The 21,508-nt window shown below is 35.0% G+C and overlaps 2 protein-coding genes across 2 annotated transcripts; both read right to left on the reverse strand.

Annotated features, from left to right (window-relative positions):
- Positions 1–229: 229 nt before the first annotated feature.
- On the reverse strand, positions 230–1,851 carry LOC133792782 (spermidine sinapoyl-CoA acyltransferase-like). The gene has a single exon (XM_062230726.1). It carries the CDS (start codon positions 1,736–1,738, stop codon positions 407–409), a length of 1,332 nt encoding a protein of 443 aa, XP_062086710.1. The 5' UTR covers positions 1,739–1,851; the 3' UTR covers positions 230–406.
- A 2,199-nt stretch (positions 1,852–4,050) lies between these two features.
- Positions 4,051–5,784, reverse strand: LOC133791769 (uncharacterized). The gene has a single exon (XM_062229684.1). The coding sequence runs from the start codon at positions 5,782–5,784 to the stop codon at positions 4,051–4,053; it is 1,734 nt and encodes a 577-aa protein (XP_062085668.1).
- Positions 5,785–21,508: the final 15,724 nt, after the last annotated feature.

The raw sequence follows: 21,508 nt of genomic DNA on the forward strand, positions 1-21,508 counted from the left end.
TCAAATTATTACCCTCCTCACCCCTAATGAAGACACTTAGCCTTATTACGGAATTTAGGACGTTACAAGATCTCTCCTATCCGATCGGTACTTATGAACATTAATCTTAATCAAATTCAGTTTTTTTTTTTACAAAAAAAAACATCATGTACGGAATTGAAAAACTGGTTTAATACATTAACAAAGTAAGAAAGCTAGTGTAGTAGTAGATGAAAAAAACACAGCACTATTTCGAGGAAACATTTGTGAAATCTGAAGATTTTAATAATATCGATACATTTAACCATACTTGATCATGCAGAAAATAACTTGTTCTTCAAATGGGAAAAACAAATTAACAATACATTAATTAACAAAGAAAAGAAAATTCGAATATCATATCTTATATCCAACATATATATAGTAATTAGTGAAGAGCATCAATCTCTTGCTTGAACTTGGGCATGGCTTGCCTTGGAAGAGAGACCAATATCCCAACCCCACCTTTCAACGAAGGATCAGATTTTGGAGCAGGCAAGAAGGTGCACAAATCCACTGACCCAAAACAGTCCCATGGCAATGATGTCACATTCTCTATCTTCCAACCTGATCCAAACTCATCCGAAACCAACCCCAAATTCCTCCAATCAGTCAAGGCCATGAGTGCTCCAGTAGCTTTAATCTTTGGATTATCACCGTTAGCTAGTTTCGTCTCACAAATATCAATGGATTTTTTGATGTAGTTGTTGTCCAAAACGTCCCTCTTCTTCTCCTTTATCATATTCACGATTTCAGAGAGAGATTTCTCTTCGAGTTCTCTGCCCGTGAGTTCCAATGCAGAAGTCAAAAAAGCATTTCCATAATACCCTTCTGGCAAAGGAGGGTCTATGAGCTTCCTCAGCCCTGTAGCGAAATACAGACATGTTTTTCCGTTATGGTTGAGCTCTAAGGCTCTCAACCTGGCTTTCCAAACGAAGGCTGCGAGTATTTCGAACGTAGTAACATTACTAGGAGCACCACCACTGATAATCTCCTCTTTCAGCCTCTTCATGCTCTCACTCTTCACGTAAAAGATTTCATCCACAATGTCGGAAGAGGGCATGTAAGGTGACTTGGCAGGAGGACACGTGTTGAGCTTGAGAGGCTCCTTGATGGGTGTCCCCACTAGTCTCTCTCTTTCCCATACGGGTTTCACAGAGAGCTCTTTGCCTTTGGAGAGCTCAGCCAATGCCTTGAAGATCTGGGCGGCGCCGAACCCATCGGAGACCATGTGAGATATCCCAAACCCAATGGTGAAACCTCCGCAAGCGAATCGGGTGACTTGCAGGACGAAAGGGCAGTCGCTCATGGGAGAAGGGAAGACAAAGTTCTTGGCCATCTCGAAGTCGATGTCGTCTAAGTAGTTGAGGGAGGAAAGACGACAGTTGGCTGTGGCAACCAAAAAAGGCACGCCAGTTGAATCGCAAGTCAGCTGAAGCCTTCCATCATGTTTTAGTCGTTTGAGTCTCCCTGCCAAAGGGTAGTAATAGACGAGAGCGTCGGAGAGCGCTTGCTTGGTCATCTCAGCTGGGTCGTTGCCATTAGTCTCATCTTCTTCGGCCTTGTACACGTAGATGGCTTTGGAGAAACATTCGAGGTTTGCTTCGTTGTCAAGAGTGGACAAAGACAAAACTTCCGAGGGTGTATTTTTGGAGGGCTTTACAAGCTCAACTTCCTTCTTTACAACAGAAAATTCTGTGGTGTTTAGGTGAGGAGCCATGGCAGTGCTATTGAACGATGGTAGATGATTATATGAATAAGCTTAAGAAATATAATATCTAATGTGGGTTATTGAGGTATGTAGTGAAAGGCCGGAGTAGTAGTAGTAGCGATAAATTTTCTGAAGGAGGGTCTCTCTTATTTATACAAAATATCCGCTTCTTACCGTAGTGTTAGTGTACCTGTTTTTAAATTTGGTTGGTGGCTCTGGTTAGTTTGGCGTGCTAGATGTCTTTGTTTGAATTAATTGACTTGATTGCCCAGTTATATTTGTCCAATTTATGTAAAAATATTTTATATATGTTCATATATTTATATTAGTCAATTCCAGCGTTTTCTTTTGACTACTTTCAGGACATCACATTACAATGTAATTCAATTATATTCCAATTATTTATGGTACTTATGGTCAACAATGGTTGGAAACATACTAACTAAAGGTAGGTAGGGCTCTTCATATCATTTCTGGGAAAGTGGCTGATAATCACTTACACTTAACTAAATGAATTTTATATTTTTGTTTGGATCGATTGGATTAATTACATACATAAATCGAACCCAAATCATTTAAAAATTAACCCCACTTTCTTTTCTTGGCACCAAGATATATAATATATAGATGTAGGGACAAATGACCTTTTTTTTCCCTTCATGTCAAAGTTTGCCGACCCACCAATAAACCCATCGTTGTTTGGTGGTCTTTATTAGATAGAATTAAAATCATTTCATATTTTTTTTTAAAATACGTATTTATATGTCTCGCCTATTATAAAATAGCACATCTTTTGTTTTTTCTAGCTTTTAATATCCTTAACAGTTTTATAATTTATATAAATGGTGTGACGTATTTAATACTAGATAAGACATTTTGGAGGTATGAGATTTCAATTCATTTACAAAGGAAATAAGTGCAAGGATGCAAAAAAAAAACTATATTGAAATTCCGTTTTTTATGATTACCAACTTAATTATTTAAATTAAATAATTAATTATTAAACTGTTACAGAAATGTTTAAACAGATATCAGATATGTTTAAACAGTTTGTGACCAGAAGATAAAAACGAACATAAAGTAAAGAACACACGAATTTTTACGTGGTATCAGCAATCTTTGCAGATTGCTACTAGTCCACGAGGCCACGCCCAGAGAATGAAATTTATTAGAAGAATATCTAAATGATTACAAAACCAAATTGACTTATACAAATAAAGACTCCCTCTTGAATTTGTCGCAACTGTTGTAATCTAAACTTCTAATCAAATTTCTGAAGTGCTAAGATCTTGAACTCCCTTCAAATCATAACACTTGCACTTTTCCTCCTGAAAAGTGACTCACGAACAAGACTTCTCCCGAAGCTTGATGACCAATGTCCAAGTGTGTTCAACCTGCACAATTAACACAAAGAAAACAATACAGAAGTACACTGTAATAAACCACTAAGAACTTGCTGGACTCAAGTTCTTCACATAATAAAAAGTCTCTCTAAAACTTGAAAAATATTTGGAAAATAATACACCAAGAGAGATGATCAAAAACCAACGACTTAAGGATGATTAAATACTGTTTAGAATCCCTTTAGGTCGTGGAAAACAAATCAGGAATCAAACAGCCAATAAATGGAAAATCTTCCAAAACAGGAAAGTCAGAATCTGTTCAAACAGACTAGCAATTCGTTCAAACAGATTAATTGAACCTGGACAGATTTTCAACCCAGTTTCCTTAAATAAATAAGGAAACAATATATCCTTTATTATTGCAAGCTGTACACGATTTCTGGGTAACCAATTCAGATAAATAAATAATAATTTTCCAATTCAAGAAAAAGATATTCTTTTATAGGAAAATATATATATTTATTTTATTAACACATACAATAAAAATCTGAATATTACAAAACAAGTAACTACCCATTTTCGAAATTCACCACAAAATATTACAAAAGAGGAAACTACTAATTTCGAAAATATCCTTTTAATTAATTTTGTCATAATTATCAAAAATGCCAATAAAGGATTTTACAATCTCCCCCTTTGGCAATTTGATAGACAAAATTAATTCAAAAACCTGCAACACAAATGTTAATGATAAGTAAAGAGAAAGAACTCCCCCTGCAAACATGCATGAACTTATAACAAACATGAAAATAAACTAGACTTAACTCCCCCTCAAAATAAGAAGGTCCAGAGTTAAACAAAACAACAAACAAACAGGTTTTTGGAAATCTACTCTCCCCCGTTGTGTCTTTCAAAGAAGCCAAAGAACCATAAAACAAAATAACAAAAAAGAGTAGCAATGACAAAACTAAAATAAAACTAAACAACTGGATCTTTAGACAGAGATCGAACAGCCTCCAACACAGAACGTTGTAGTCCTTCAATTGACATCACGCGAGCAGTCAAAGAGTCAACAGAGGCTCGGACAACAGCTATTTCTGTTGCAACAAGTCCTGAATCTGTGGCAACAGAGGAGGAGGCATGAGGAATGTCATCCGAGGCAATCTTCAGAGATTGGGGCTTGACTTTCTTGGAGGAAGGAGCAGCAGTGGCTTCAGTAGGAGGGACAGAGGCCTTGTAGGAAGCAGCAGTAGTGGGTGCCACCAAGTCTTCTTGGTCACGTTGGAGATCTTTTTTCTGCATACTCAACACTTTATAAATAACTTGAGGAAAAGGAAGATTCAAGTTTTTCCTGTTACCTTTGCGAAACCCAATGTTTTGATCATGAATAACCGAAGCCAAATTTAAACCAAGACCGGTCCCCACTTTGTACAAAAATGATGCCATATCAAAAGAGATAGTGGCCGTGTGAGATGTGGGCTTCCAATTTGTTGTTGCAAACTTATGGAGAACAGCATAAGTGTAGGTGAGATTGGAGACGGAGATGACTGTGTTAGATGGCCATACCATTTTTTGTCCGACCAACTCAGTGATAACCATGTCCTTGTCAAGAGAAGCACCATCAACATCATCCTCGACAGTAAGGGAAAGGCACAAAGCAAGAGCAATGTCTTGAGGAGAAAAAGAGAACCAATGGCCCCTAACAAACACTTTATTATACAGAGGAGATGAAGGTTCAATAATTTCATTAGTAATATTGGCATAGAATTCCTTGACTATTCTATCCACAAAACCAGAAAATTTAACCAAAGAACCTGTCCATTGTCGATCTTGAAGCATTGTTAGCACACCAAAAGGACGATGATCACTCAAGACATAATTTCTTTCAATGATAAATTTTCGTTGAGCATACAGAACCATATCACGTGCATTATCATTATAGCAAAAAATGGAAGAATAAGGTTTGAAATTTACACCTGACTGTTTTGGCGAAGGTGTAGAACCAGAAATAGGTTTCTTCCCTTTAGCTTTGGATGGCAAAGGAGATGCAATGTGGTCTGAGTCAGATTCGGCTTCTTGTTCAGAGGGGATAGTGTCTTCTTTTTCTGGCTCATCAGACTCAGCCTCTGATTCGGCAATGTCAGGAACCGTTTCATCAGACAATGTGGTATCATGAGTTGCTTCAGATTCGGACTTATCTTCCTCAGGATCAGATTCGGAGGAGGACAATGAAGGGGGATGAGCCTTCAATTTTTTCTTGGCAGCAGACAAAGGAGAAAGAGACGCATCCAACCCCAATTTCCTTTTGGGAGTCACAAAATTTTTCTTGGACTGACGCGGCTTCAAGGGCAATTTGAGCAATCCAGCAGCAACAGCTTTGGAAGAGGAGGAAACAGATTTCGATTTTGCCCTAGCCTCCAAAGACGAATCAAACGGAAGAGGAGAATGGTCCTTGGCTCGAGAGGGCACCACCACTTCAGATGGTGGTGCAACAATGTCAGCAGAGATATCTGGAAACACCATAGGATGTTCATGAGAGAGCGAAAACACCTTCTTGCGAGCCTTGGATTTGCAGGACTTTCCAACAGATGTGGGAGCTGAAGGACCAGAAAGAGGCGCCGTTGACACAGACGGAGGAGTCGAAGGAGATGGCACCTTTTGGGATTGAGAAACAGGGATCTTCTTGGAGGAGGCACCACGAGTTCTCACCATTGTTTTCTCTGAAAAATAGAAAGCACTTACAAGAGAATGAGAGAAGAAAGAAAGAAAAAAAAATTAGAAGGAGAAGAAATAACTGAATGAAATCGTGGGTGAGATGAAATAGGGTAATGGCATGCCTTTTTAAATATAATACTTACCCAAAAAGAATACCCACGGCAAAAAGAGGTTTCCCTTTTTAAAAAAAAATGTTTTTAATTTAAACAAGAAAATGAAACAAACTTGAAGACACACGATCTTCAAACAACTAACCCTTTTTTTTTAAATTTCAGTTTATTCAAAAACTCTCAAACCAAAAAAGGTAACCAAAAAAAAATACCCCGCACGATCTCCTTATTGACTTTTTCTTCTCTTTTTTTTTTTTTTTTTTTTTAATCAAAATCCTAAACAAGGCACTAGACAATAAAGATACACAACATGATATTCCAAAAAGAGAAAGAAGACAAAAATAGATTCCTTGTAGACAAAGAATATATTAAATCACACAATTAAATGCATAAATTCTCATAATCACCACAATGATTCGGTCCACCATGAATTTCCTTGATTATCATTTTTTTTTTAAATTTTTTATTATCATTTATTATTTTATATATATGAAAAAACTCAACCCAAAAATAATCTGCTTTGATCAAAGAGAGTCATCCTGATAAGAATAAAATCAAGCAAATGAAAATAAGTGTTAGTGTAAATCAAAGATAAGAACACTTGTGAAAATGAAAAATTTAGAAAGAATATTCGAGAGTAATAAAGCACAATTCAGTCACAAGCACATATTCTTTAAGTGAATCAAACAACATGTATGAGTCTTACACACTTTTTTTATTTTTTTAAAACTGTGTACAATTTTTATTGCATTGTTTCAAGCATAAGTGTGTGACAGTGTATGCAAGGGAACATTGCCCAATGACAAATAAGTCTTTTTCGAAATTAAAATAATTGTAACCCATGAAGACGCTGTCACACTACACCAGTGGTAGCCCTTTTCTATGGTAGCGTATCCTTTTCATAACTCCGAATTACAAAGTTCCAACTTACTCAAAAGGCGGCTTTCACACACTGATGCAGGTAGCTTTATTCTTGCACAGGAGCTTGAAACAATGCTACACAAAAGGAAGCTCAAACATTAAACATTGATTAATTTACTCGAATATGCCTAGGAGGAATTGATTAAATTTCTCTCAAGAATATACAACCAAAGATTCATAAACACAAGACAGATTATCCAGCTTGACACACAACAAAATTTTCAAATTGATTAACAATTTTCTTAACCAAAAATAACACACATTAGATCAAGCGGACAACACCATAGCAAGAAAATTTAATGAGAACAAACCCCCAAAGATTTTCAGAGGAAATCAAAGCGAACCGAATCAAGAGCTTTAGTGAAAATATCTGCAATTTGTTTATGTGTTTCAATATATTCCAAGACAAGAACTTTATTTTCAACTAATTCTCTTATGAAATGATGACGAATATCAATATGTTTAGTACGAGAATGTTGCACAGGATTTTTTGAAATATTAATTGCACTTGTATTATCACAAAAAATAGTTAAAGTGTCAAGATCAAACCCATAATCCATCATCATTTGCTTCATCCACAAAAGTTGTGCACAAAAACTTCCCGCTGTAATGTATTCGGCCTCAGCTGTTGAGAGAGAAATAGAATTCTGTTTCTTGCTGTGCCAAGAAACAAGATTATTTCCCAAGAAGAAACATCCTCCACTAGTGCTTTTTCTGTCATCAGTGTTACCTGCCCAATCAGCATCACTAAAACACACTAGATTAGGGTTAGTTTCTTTTGAATACCAAATACCATAATCAGCAGTTCCATGAACATATCGAATGATTCTTTTGACAGCTGCAACATGAGACTCCATGGGATTTCCTTGGTACTTGGCACACACACCAACACTATAACTCAAATCAGGTCGACTAGCAGTGAGATAAAGAAGACTACCAATCATGCTCCTATACAGTGTAGGATCCACTTTGACACCATTTTCATCTTTGGATAGCTTCACAGTCGTTCCCATTGGTGTTTTGGCCATCTTTGAACTTTCAAGTCCAAACTTTTTCACCAAGTTCTTAGCATATTTTCTTTGAGAAATAAATGTGCCTTCATCTAATTGCTTGACTTGTAAACCTAAGAAATAGGTCAATTCTCCCACCATGCTCATTTCAAATTCCTCTTTCATTTGTTTCACAAATACCTGCACCTCATTGTCAGAAGTAGAACCAAACACAACATCATCAACATAAATCTGAGCAATAATTATGTTAGATTTAATATTTTTGATAAACAGAGTTTTATCTACTCCACCCCTTTTGTATCCATGAGAAACAAGAAATTGAGTGAGTCTCTCATACCAAGCCCGAGGGGCTTGCTTCAAACCATATAGAGCTTTCTCCAATTTGTAAACATGATCAGGTGCATGGGGATCTTCAAACCCTTTGGGTTGTTCAACGTATACCTCTTCATTCAAGATCCCATTGAGAAATGCGGATTTGACATCCATTTGGAACAACCTGAAACCAATCAAGCAAGCAATAGACAATAATAATCTAATTGATTCAAGTCTTGCAACAGGTGCAAATGTTTCTTCAAAGTCTATTCCTTCCACTTGTGTGTACCCTTGTGCCACTAATCTTTCTTTATTTCGCACGATTGTACCAAATTCATCAGATTTATTTTTGAAAATCCATTTTGTGCCAATAATATTGGTATGCAACGGTCTTGGCACAAGGATCCACACTTTGTTTCTAAAAAATTGTTCCAATTCCTCCTGCATAGCTTTAATCCAATTTTCATCAGTTAAAGCTTCTTTCACATTTTTAGGCTCAATTAAAGATAAGAAACAAACAAATTGAACAACATTACTAAACCTTCTTCGTGTTACCATGTTGTCTTTTGGATTTCCAAGAATTAAATCTGCTGGATGATTTAACTTAACTCTGGTTGATGGCTCCTTTTGGACTTCATCCAAAATAATATCTGGAAATTTCTTTTCTGTCTGTCCAGAATCTGTTTCATCGGATTCGAGATTTGTTGGAAAAGATGGACCAGACGTTTCAACAGTAGTATCACTGACACCAGCTTCTTCGTGTTTTTCAGTAGGTTCATCAATAAACCTTTCAATTTCTTCCTCAGTAGAAAACTCAGAAAAATCCCTGGAATCATCAATAACAACGTTAGCTGACTCCATTACAGTTTGGGTTCTCATGTTATACACACGATAGGCCCTACTGTTAGTGGAGTATCCAATAAAAACACCTTCATCACTTTTAGCATCAAATTTACCAAGATTTTCTCTGTCTCTCAAAATTTAACAAACACATCCAAAAACATGAAAGTAAGCCACACTTGGTTTCTTACCTTTCCGAATTTCATAAGATGTTTTAGATGTACCTGGACGAAGAAAAACACGATTTATGATATAGCAAGCAGTGTTAATTGCTTCTGCCCATAACCGTTTAGTCAATTTTTTGCTGTTTAGCATCACTCTAGCCATTTCTTGAAGAGTGCGGTTTTTCCTCTCTACAACTCCATTTTGTTGAGGAGTTTTGGGAGCTGAAAACTCATGAGAGATACCTGCAGACTTACAAAAATCATTATAGACAGAATTCTCAAATTCTTTACCATGATCACTTCTTAAATGAACAATTTTTCCAATGTTGCAGTCTTTTTCAACTTTTAATTTCAAGTAAAGAGTTTTAAATGCATCAAAAGTGTCAGATTTTTCTTTCAAGAAATCCACCCAAGTATATCTAGAAAAATCATCCACACAAACAAAAATATACCTTTTGCCATTTAAACTCTCAATTTGAATTGGACCCAAAAGATCCATGTGAAGCAATTCTAAAACTTTCGAAGTGTTTATGTCAGAAACACTTTTATGTGTAATTTTCAATTGCTTACCAAGTTGACAACTTTTACACTTACCATCAGATTCTTTACCTAACTTAGGTAAACCAAGAACACTCCCTGCATGTGACAATTTTTTCAAGGTTTTGAAATTTATGTGACCAAGTTTAGCATGCCACATATCAGTGTTATTACTCACAACAGATTGACACATAATAGATGGCAGAAGAGTGTAGCAATTGTCATTAGATCTATAACCTTCAAGAACATTCTCACCATTCTTGTTTAACACAAAAAAATTTTCTTTATCAAAGTTAACAGTATAACCTTGATCACAAATTTGACTTATGCTTAGAAGATTAGCTTTAAGACCTTCCACAAGTAACACTCTTTTGATTCTAGGCAACCCTTCAAAGTTAAGAGTACCCATACCGAGAACATTACCTTCAATTCCATTGCCAAAAGTAACAGACCCACAATGCATAGGTTTTATGTCTGTAAGAATAGACTTGTCACCTGTCATATGTCTTGAACAACCACTGTCAAAATACCAAAAATATGAAGAAGCAGATCTATGATATTCACTAGTAAAACCAGCAAAACAGTTATTCTTTTTGATCCATATTTTCTTTGATTGAACATTTTCCTTTTTTACTCTTTTGAAATCATCAAAATAATTGAATTTTTCAAAATATTCATTTTTAGCAAAATTCATAAGAGTAAAACATTTAGGACGAATATGACCCTTCCTACCACAAAAATGGCAGATTGGAATGAATTTTTCGGATTTACCATTGTATTTACCTGCTGACTGTGTCCTTTCTGTTGGAACAAACCGAGTACCGGATACAACAGATTTCACTGAGGATGCAACAGGAACATCAGACGATAACATCCCAGCCGAGATAAAGACAGTTTTCTTTGATTTTTGAGAACTTGAAGCACCCAATCCCACATGACTTCTTTGACCTGAATTCTGTATATTCTCAAAAATAGTTGAACCGGGGTTAAGCATTCTAACATTTTTCTCAAGAGTATCCAAATCTTTAGACAACTTATTAATTTCAACATTTTTTGAAATTATTTCTTTTTCCAAATTTTCATTCAAATCAGTAAGTTGTTTAATTTCAAGGCATAAATCTTTATTTTTGCTTACCAATGACCGATTTTCAGAACACACTTTCACCCATGAACCATACATTTTTTTGTAAGATTCACTCAAAGACTCATCATTCAATTCAGATTCATCACTATCAGAATTCTCTTCATCTTTTGAAACATTATTCAAGCAAACAATTTTTTTATTTTCAGATTTAGAACCAGGTAAAATAGAAGTGAGAGCGACATTACCTTCCTCATCTTCACTACTTTCAGAGTCATTATCACTCCAAGTAGCAATCATACCTTTTTTGTTCTTTTTCAAGGTATTTGCACATTCAGACTGGATGTGACCAAATCCCTCACATTCCCTGCACTGAATACCCTTTTTATTAGTTTGAAAAGGTTTAAGAGAAGAAGGGTTACCTTTTGACATCTTGCCATTGAATTTTTTGTTTCCTATTTTATTCATATATTTTCGAAAATTCTTTGCAAGCATTGCCATTTCATTATCACCATCTTCATCATCTGAGACTTCCTTTTCAGTGCTCTTGAAAGCTATGGTTTTCTCCTTTTCTTTGGAAGAGATTGGCTTGTCTTTTTGACGAATCTTTTGATTTAACTCAAAGGTACGAAGTGACCCCATCAGTTCTTCTACCTTCATAGTACTGAAATTTTTTGCCTCTTCCATAGCAGTGAGCTTAACATTGAACCTGTCAGGAAGAACTCGAACGATTTTTCTAACAAGAACATAATCATCAAGTTTTTCACCAAGTGCAAAATACTCATTAGAAATATCAGATAATCTCTCATAAAATTCAGATAGTGTTTCAGAATCAGACATTCTAAGGTCATCAAACCTGGTTTGTAACATGATAAATCTAGACCTTTTAACATCTACAGTTCCTTCAAACTGAGTTTGAAGAATTGTCCAAGCATCTTTAGCCGAGACACATGTGGATACAAGTTTTATAAAACTTTCTCCAACACCATTAAATATGGCGTGAAGAGCTTTATTATTATAGCTGGATAATTTTTCTTCTTCTGTGTCCCAAACAAGTTCAGATTTTACAATTGTGCTCCCATCTTCACCTTTTTCAGTAGGAGGTGACCATCCAGACAAAATTGCTCTCCATGCTTTCTCATCTTGAGCTTTTATGAAAGCTCTCATCCTAACTTTCCAGTATGGATAGTTTGAGTCATTTAGCAATGGAGGTCGAGACACCGAACTACCTTCTGCAAAGAAAGACATTTCACACAAAACAAATCAAACGGAAAATAACCACAAGATCTCACTAAGAGTTTAGTGAACCGCTCTGATACCAATTGAAATTCCGTTTTTTATGATTACCAACTTAATTATTTAAATTAAATAATTAATTATTAAACTGTTACAGAAATGTTTAAACAGATACCAGATATGTTTAAACAGTTTGTGACCAGAAGATAAAAACGAACATAAAGTAAAGAACACACGAATTTTTACGTGGTATCAGCAATCTTTGCAGATTGCTACTAGTCCACGAGGCCACGCCCAGAGAATGAAATTTATTAGAAGAATATCTAAATGATTACAAAACCAAATTGACTTATACAAATAAAGACTCCCTCTTGAATTTGTCGCAACTGTTGTAATCTAAACTTCTAATCAAATTTCTGAAGTGCTAAGATCTTGAACTCCCTTCAAATCATAACACTTGCACTTTTCCTCCTGAAAAGTGACTCACGAACAAGACTTCTCCCGAAGCTTGATGACCAATGTCCAAGTGTGTTCAACCTGCACAATTAACACAAAGAAAACAATACAGAAGTACACTGTAATAAACCACTAAGAACTTGCTGGACTCAAGTTCTTCACATAATAAAAAGTCTCTCTAAAACTTGAAAAATATTTGGAAAATAATACACCAAGAGAGATGATCAAAAACCAACGACTTAAGGATTATTAAATACTGTTTAGAATCCCTTGAGGTCGTGGAAAACAAATCAGGAATCAAACAGCCAATAAATGGAAAATCTTCCAAAACAGGAAAGTCAGAATCTGTTCAAACAGACTGGCAATCCGATCAAACAGATTAATTGAACCTGGACAGATTTTCAACCCAGTTTCCTTAAATAAATAAGGAAACAATATATCCTTTATTATTGCAAGCTGTACACGATTTCTGGGTAACCAATTCAGATAAATAAATAATAATTTTCCAATTCAAGAAAAAGATATTCTTTTATAGGAAAATATATATATTTATTTTATTAACACATAAAATAAAAATCTGAATATTACAAAACAAGTAACTACCCATTTTCGAAATTCACCACAAAATATTACAAAAGAGGAAACTACTAATTTCGAAAATATCCTTTTAATTAATTTTGTCATAATTATCAAAAATGCCAATAAAGGATTTTACATATATAAATTATATCGTCGAGTTTAGAGTGGGTGGTCAATGCTTCTTGTTTGTATATATTAAAATCTCAATACACGTAATCTATATATATAGACTTGTAAAAATAAAGTTTGATTAGTTTTAAAGTTGTAACATTATTTATAATTTTAATAAAAACTGGTTGATTTTTTTTTTTTTAATAATTCTATAGTGTATATAAATATTTATATCAATAATGTTTACATATATGACATGTAAACATAATGTTGACATAGATATATATATATATATATGACTACAAGACATATAAATATAATAATATTTCAAAAAAATTAATAATAGAAATAAAATAAGAATAAAAAAAGTCATAGTGTAGACAGTAGTATACATGCATCAGTTATTTTTAGTTTCTAATATATCTCACAATATCCTTTAATTAGTAAATTTGATGAAGAAAAAAAGCTACAATCAGTTAATAAAAAACAAACTATTACGCAAATTTATAAGATAAAAAAATGATATGTATATCATTATTATTTTTAAATAAATATAATTTAATTATTTAAATTATCATAAAATATCTTTAAAATATTCTATTTTAATTTATTTATTTATTTTTGTTTAAGTTTATATTTGTTCTAGTTTTTGAATTTGGCAATGATAACAAAATATTATATATTATATGTTTAATCTAATATTAAGTTTAAGTTTATTAAATTTTATTTAAATTATTAAATATATGGTTTTATTATTTTTAAATAATTATCATTGTAAAATATCTCAAAAATATCTTATTTTAGTTTGTTTATTTATTTAAGTTTAAGTCAAGTTTACAATCTACCGCTAAATATAAGAATATTTTGTTAAATATAAGAAAATTCTATTAAATATAATAATATTTCGTTAAAGTAATGGAAAAAAAATAAAAAAAAACTGTTAAAACAAATCATTTATGTTATCTACAAACTTTTTATATAAAAGATATATAAAGGAAAGCACCAAAGAGATAATGTAGCACTCTAAAAGCTCTTCAAACTACCTTATCTATTTTCTCATTCAATCTAATTTTTTTTATTCATTTTATAGATTATAATATGTATCTATATATTGTATAAAAGAGAGCTTCAAGGAGATGATGTGGCACTCTAAAATTATTCTAAAACACTCTATCTATTTTCTCATTTAATCTAATTTTTTATTCATTTTATAGATTATAATAATACAGTAATTTAAAAAAAAATGTAAGTAGTAACATATTTTTTAATTTTCAATAAGATATTTACAATATATTATTATCTACTCTATATATTTTACATGTTTAAAAAACTAAAATTGATCCAAAACATTTTATCTATTTTCTCCTTTAATCTAATTTTTTTATTCATTCTATATAGTAATTTAAAAAAAATGTAAGTAGTTGCATGTCTATATATTATATAAAGGAGAGCTTCAAGGAGATGATGTCTCACTCTAAAATTGCTCTAAAACACTCTATATATTTTCTTCTTTAATATAATTTTTTATTCATTTTATAAATTATAATAATATAGTAATTTAAAAAAATGTAAGTAATTACATATTTTTTAATTTAAATAAGATATCATTATTTACTCTATATATTTTACATGTTTAAAAAACTAAAATTGTTCCAAAGTACTTTATATATTTTCTCCTTTAATCTAATTTTTTTATTCCTTTTATAGATTATAATAATATAATAATTTTAAAAAAAATGTAAGTAGTTACATGTTTTTTAAATTTAAATAAGATATTTACAATATATTATTATTTACTCTATTTATTTTACGTATAAAAACTAAAATTGCTTCAAACACTCTATTTATTTTCTCCTTTAATCTAATTTTCTTTATTCATTTTATAGATTATAATAATGTAATGTAGTAATTTAAAAAAAAATGAACCATACACGTTTGAAAAAATATGTATTTACATGTTTTTTAAATTTAAATAAGATATTTACAAGATATTATTATTTACTTTATCTATTTTACACTTTAAATATATATTTAAAATTATTATAAAAAAATACGCGAAGGAAGATATATTTTCTAATATATTTATATGATGTGACACTCTAAAATTGTTCCAAAAAACCCTTTCTATTTTCTTATTTTATCACATTTTTTAACTTGAATTCAAATTTTATTAGATATTTGATTAGGACAACTGGTTAATTAAATTATAAATATAAATAAGCGTTAACCTTTCTCATTTTTTATTTTACTTTTCTAATTTATGACTATTAATTAATTAATGAAAAAACTCTATCTATTTTCTCTTTTTTCTCATTTTTATTTTAATAATAATAGATGCCAATTAAAATTATCTATATATAATAATAAATAAATAATCTATCTATTTGCATTTTTAAACATTTGACAAAACACGGGATCCATATGTTAATTTTTAACAATAAATTATCCAAACGGGTAATGAACATTTTGACAAAATACAAGGTCCACAAGTTAATCGGCTAAAATAAAAAGTTGAAACTGGTGTGAAACCTTATAGAACACATAAATTATATAGATAATTATATATATATATATATTTATATAATTTACTTTTTATAAAGAATTTTTAATACTTTAAATAAATACATGGTCCAAAGGCTAATTTAAAAAAAAAGAGCCAAAATAAGTAATCGGCCAAAATATAGTGTTCAAATAATCGATCTATCTATTCTTATATTTAATCTCTTGACAAAACTTGAGGTCCACAAGTTAATTTTTAAAAATAAAGGTCCCAACGGGTAATCGGCTAAATTACAAGGTTCAAAATGGTGTAAACTCTCACAGAAAACATAAATTATATATATAATTTAATTTTTATAAATAATTTTGAACTTTTTGAATAAATACATGGTCCATAGGTTAATTATTAAAAATAAAGGGTCAAAACGGGTAATCGGCCAAAATACAATGTTCAAATAATCGATCTATTCATTCCTACATTTAACCTTTTGACAAACCACGAGGTCTAAAAGTTAATTTTTAAAAATAAAGTGGCCAAACAGGTAATCGACCAAAATAAGTCTTACACAAAACATAATTTTTCTTATACATAATTTAGACTTTTTATAAAAAAAAAATTCACACAAAGCTTATAAATAATAATAATAATAAAACCACATCTACAACAAGCTTTTTGAACTTTGTTTTCGACACTTTAATTATTCGAAATTTTTAAAAAACCTACAAGAGGTTTGCTATACAATGAACATCATTATGAAAAAAAAATTGTAGTCAAGACACTCTCACGTGTCTATATAAAAAGCATGTTGTACGAGTAGGGTGAAAAGGAATTCCACCCTATAATCTCCCAAAAAATATTTTTAAAAATGTATATTTTTTTTAATAATTACAAAAGATTGCGCGAAGCGTAGTTATGTCTTCTAGTTGTATACGTAAAAAAATAGTGTTACACCCAAAATTCGAGAATAGAACTTTTCATCTCGAAAGTCAGGCTCGTAAAGTGTAGGCTCGAAATAAGCGCATTAGTCATGAGATCATCATTAATGAGAATCGAGTTTCACAGTCTCATTCAATATTGAAACGACGACGTCGTAGGTGGTAAGCTCGGAACCACATGATCTCAAAGGTTCGAGCCAAGCTTGAAGTTACAGTGACATGGGTTCAACACTTGTTTAATTTTCCTGGTCTGTTTCTATTAGCATCAGTGAAGAGGGTTCGAGCCTGAATATTGTAAGCTCGGAGGAGACGACCTCGATAAAGATACTTAATCAGACCGAGGAAAGCCGAGCTGGCAAGCTCGTGATGATTTGTTGATCTTGAAGATATGTAAGTCGAACGTGTGAGGTCGATGGCCAAGTGTGGACGTGGTTACTGTTTAAAAATCCCTATATCTAAGGGATTTGTTGTAATCTGTTAATGAATCCTGAATATCATGGGATTTATACACGTATTATATATTTATAAGCATTTAATTGTATTTATTTTGAGATTTGAATCATAACTCCTAGAAATGTGAGGGGAGATATTCTATAAATCAGTCTATAAATAGATTGGAGAAATTCATTTGTAGAGACATAGAAATTGGCACTGCGAATACTCTACCGAATTGTTCCCTTAAAAACTGCTTTGAGAGAACTCCATAGTTGAATAACATCGACTCGTGGACTAGGCAGATTTTAACTACTGAACCACGTAAAAAATTGTGTGTTTCCTCTTTATTTTTCTGATTTTGTGTTTAGTGCTCTTCATTTCTAAGTTGATGAAAAACGACGTCAACGGTTTGATGCTTTCATTGAGAGCCATTAAACAAGACATTAGCCTGTTTAATCAAAAAACCTCTCGAGTAATCAATGGTCGCCGCAAACAATCTCAGCACTAGTGGGCGACCATTGCCCTGAATACTGGAGGAGCAAACTCCTCGTACCGAAGACTATCCACAACGACCTGGAATGCAACCCATGGCTAACCCAGACTCTAATGAAAGAAGTGATTCATCTAATTCAGGGACCGCCAGCTCCCAAGCCTGATGAAGATCTGTACTACAATCCTGAAAGGTATGTTCCTATTGTGGAACTTTAAAATTGCCAATTGCGAAAGCAGTTGGCAGAGGCAACAAAACGCAATGAGAAATTAGCTAGGCGGGCTGCGGAAGTCCAAGCACCTCCCCAGAGGCCTAGAGGACGTCCCTGTGGGAGCACGGCCGCCAGGAGGGCAGAACAAGTGCCACAGCCGAATCAGCTGAGGCCCCGGAGAAGTACCTAGGCTGAGGCAACTGCCAACTCGACTGCAGAATTACCAACAGGAATGGGTAATAACCGAGCGGTTCCAGTAGCTTGGAACCCGAATCCTGAAGCTGCAAGAAACAAGTCGGAGCTTGTCTGGGAAAACTCTAGGCCATCCAGGCCCAACAATGGGAGATAGTCGTCGTCACCCATAAGGCCTCCACCGTCACCAATAAGGCACCCCTCACCAGTACAAGAGGTCCCCCGACCTGCATCACGAAGAACGTCTCGCAGTGGTAGTCGGGATGGAAACTGACAGGCCAGATCTGGACGAGGAAATGAAAGGGAGGCTACCCGAGTGCACAGAGCTCCTCAACCTTCGGGAAGCCAAATTTCAAGATCACAAACTGTTGGGTTAGGGAGACCGACAAGGGACCCACCCCGTAATTATCGAGCATCACAGCCAAAAAGGGCTACAAGCTACGCAAGCAGGAGCTCGGACTACACTCGATCCGCAAGCATTTATAATACTGAGCCTAGACATACAGGGAATCGAGGGAATCATCCTGATCTCCAGGATCTCCTGAACTATAACTGGGAATGATTTGATCCCCCAAACCCTGATCTGCGAGACCATCTGAATGGTCATAAGCAGTCGACACCCCATGCCAAGACCAGGAGCTAGAATTTTTATTAACGAAAACCAGCCCCATCAAGTCCAGGCTCGACCCCCAGTGGGTCTGGTCTAGGAAAGGATTAATCAGTTGGAAAGAGCATTCAGGCTTCTGCAGGACGAGCGGAGTAGGGATAAGGCTGATGAGTTTGACGAGGAACTCGAGCGTTTTGCCCTGCATATTTCTAGCACTCCATTTCCCCAAGGATTCAGAATACCTCATGTAGCACCATTTGATGGGAACTCAGACCCGTACAGTCATCTGAGCACCTTTAATACCATCATGTGAGCTAGCAATGTTGGCTACATGCTCATGTGTATGTTGTTTCTAGCAACTCTTATGAGAGCAGCAAAAAAATGGTTTGAAAAGTTTCGGAGACACTCGATCTCGTCCTGGGATCAATTAGCAAGAGAATTTAAAAAGCAATTCTAGGCTAGGGTTGGTGTCAGGCCTGAAGCTTCGGCCTTAACCAATGTCCGACAACAGCAAGATGAGTCAGTAAAGAGTTAACTTACGAGGTTTAACCTAGAAGTGGCCCGAGCTTGAATTGTCGATGATAGTGGCCACCTAATGGGCGTTAGAGCTGGTATTTTACCAGGGAGTCCCCTTTGGGAAGATTTACAAAGAAATCCCATTAGGTCACTAACCGAGTTCAATCGAAGGGCCCAAAGGTTTTTTAATGTAGAGGATGCGAGGTTAGCACTGAACTGACCTCTCAACCCATAACTACAACGACAAACATTAACTCTGCCTCGATCTCAGCAGCCCCATCAACTTCGAAACCCTCCAAGGATAACCTTTCTAAAAGGAAGAAGAACAAAGGGAATAATCCCGAGGCTGATGGAGGGAAAAAGAAAAAAATAGATAAATATTTCTCTGTTTACAAGGTATATACCGAGCTCAACGAGAGTCGGGAAAAAATATTTTTGACCAATGAAAATCAGGTCTCGTTTAGATGACCTAACCCCATGCAAAATCAGAAGGCGAAAAGGGACTCAAATAAATACTGTAGATTCCACAGAGATATCGGACACACAACAGATGAATGTCGACAACTAAAGGACGAGATCGAAGGCTTGATCTCAAGAGGATATCTCGGACAGTATGTTAGAAACTGAAATTCCTACCAAGCCTCAACAAGTCAGAGGGCAGCAGTTGCACAACCTGCCCAGCATAATAAACCCCAAGTTCAGGAGGATGAGCAACCCCCTCCGATTGATGGAGAGGATGTAGTAACCATCTCGGGGGGTCCTCATATTGCAGGTTCGGGCAGGAATGCCAAAAAGAGGTATGTAAATGAGCTCAAGACTGGAGACGGTTCTCCATACGGACCCAAACCACGAGCTCCACAGCAAAGGGTTGAGACTCAGCCCATTACATTTATTGAAGAAGACGTGTCACACGTCCAATTTCCTCATAACGACCCTCTGGTCATTACTCTATAGCTCGCGAACAAGAGGGTACGCCGAGTCCTAATTGATAATGGGATCTCGGTGAACATCCTTTACAAAGCCACTCTAGAAAGGATGGGACTCGCGGTTCGCGATTTGAAAGCATATGCAACAACATTGTATGGTTTTTCAGGAGAAGGGGTTACCTGTATGGGATCCATTGAACTCCCTGTAACCTTGGGAGACTATCCGGTCTCGGTAACCAAGATGAGGAGTTTGTAGTGGTGGACCTCCCGTCAGCCTACAACGTATTTCTTGGGAGACCTGCCCTGATTGGGCTGGGGTAGTGTCGTCTGTCAAGCACTTGGCCATCAAGTTCCCCACTTCTAGTGGCATCGGGACGTTGAAGGGAGACCAGCTCCCAGGAAGGGAGTGCTACAACATTTCCATAAGAAGAAAAAATCAAATGGGCCCGTCTTCGAGATAGATGAGGAAATCAACCCCAGAATGGAAAAAAGGGCTGACCTCGAACCTCTGGAAGAGCTCGAGGAAGTGACACTCGAAGGAACAGATGTCACAAAGGTGGTAAAGGTAGGGAAGAATCTTTCCGAAAAGGAAAAATATAAATTAATTTTCTTCTTAAAAGAAAACTAGGATGTGTTCACATGGTCACACTCGGACATGGTCAGAATTAGTCCAAATGTCATAAGCCATGCAATGAACATTGACAAGAGCTTCCCCCCGAAGCAACAAAAATGTAGGCTCCTGGACGATGACAGAAAGAAAGCCCTCAAAGAAGAAGTCGATAGGTTAAAAGCAAATCGATTTATACGAGACGCCTTTTATCCGGATTGGATCACCAACCCAGTGTTGGTCCTAAATCCCAACGACAAATGGTGAACCTAATTCGACTACTCAGATCTTAACAAGGCATGCCCAAAAGACTATTTTCCCTTACCTTAGATATATCAGCTCGTAGACGCCACTGCAGGTCATGGCATCATGTCATTCATGGACGCTTATTCTTGATATAACCAGATTGCCATGCATGCACTAGATCAGGAACATACAAGCTTCGTAACCGACAAAGAGTTATACTGCTACAATGTCATGCCTTTCGAGCTCAAAAACGCTATAGCCACATACCAAAGGCTGGTGAACAAGATGTTTGCTGAGCAGATAGGAAATAACATGGAAGTTTATATTGATGACATGTTGGTCAAGTCTAAACATAATGATAACCATGTGGATAATCTTGCAGTATGTTTTGTTGTGCTTCGAAAATACAACATGAAACTTAACCCACAAAAGTGCTCATTTGGAGTGTCTTCGGGAAAGTTTCGTGGATTCATAGTAAATGAATGGGGAATAGAGGTGAATCCAGACAAGATTAAGGCATTAATCGATATGCCTTCACTTAGAAAGTAGAAGGATGTCCAGAGCCTAACTGGACGAATGGCAGCTTTAAGTAGGTTTATCTTGAAATCTACAAATCGATGCCTCCCATTCTTCAATCTTTTGAGAAGGAGTCAAAAATTCGAATGAACAGAGGAGTGCGAGCTCGCGTTTCAGAATCTT

The sequence above is a fragment of the Humulus lupulus genome, chromosome 7, assembly GCF_963169125.1.
Source record: "Humulus lupulus chromosome 7, drHumLupu1.1, whole genome shotgun sequence".
Classification (NCBI taxonomy): domain Eukaryota; kingdom Viridiplantae; phylum Streptophyta; class Magnoliopsida; order Rosales; family Cannabaceae; genus Humulus; species Humulus lupulus.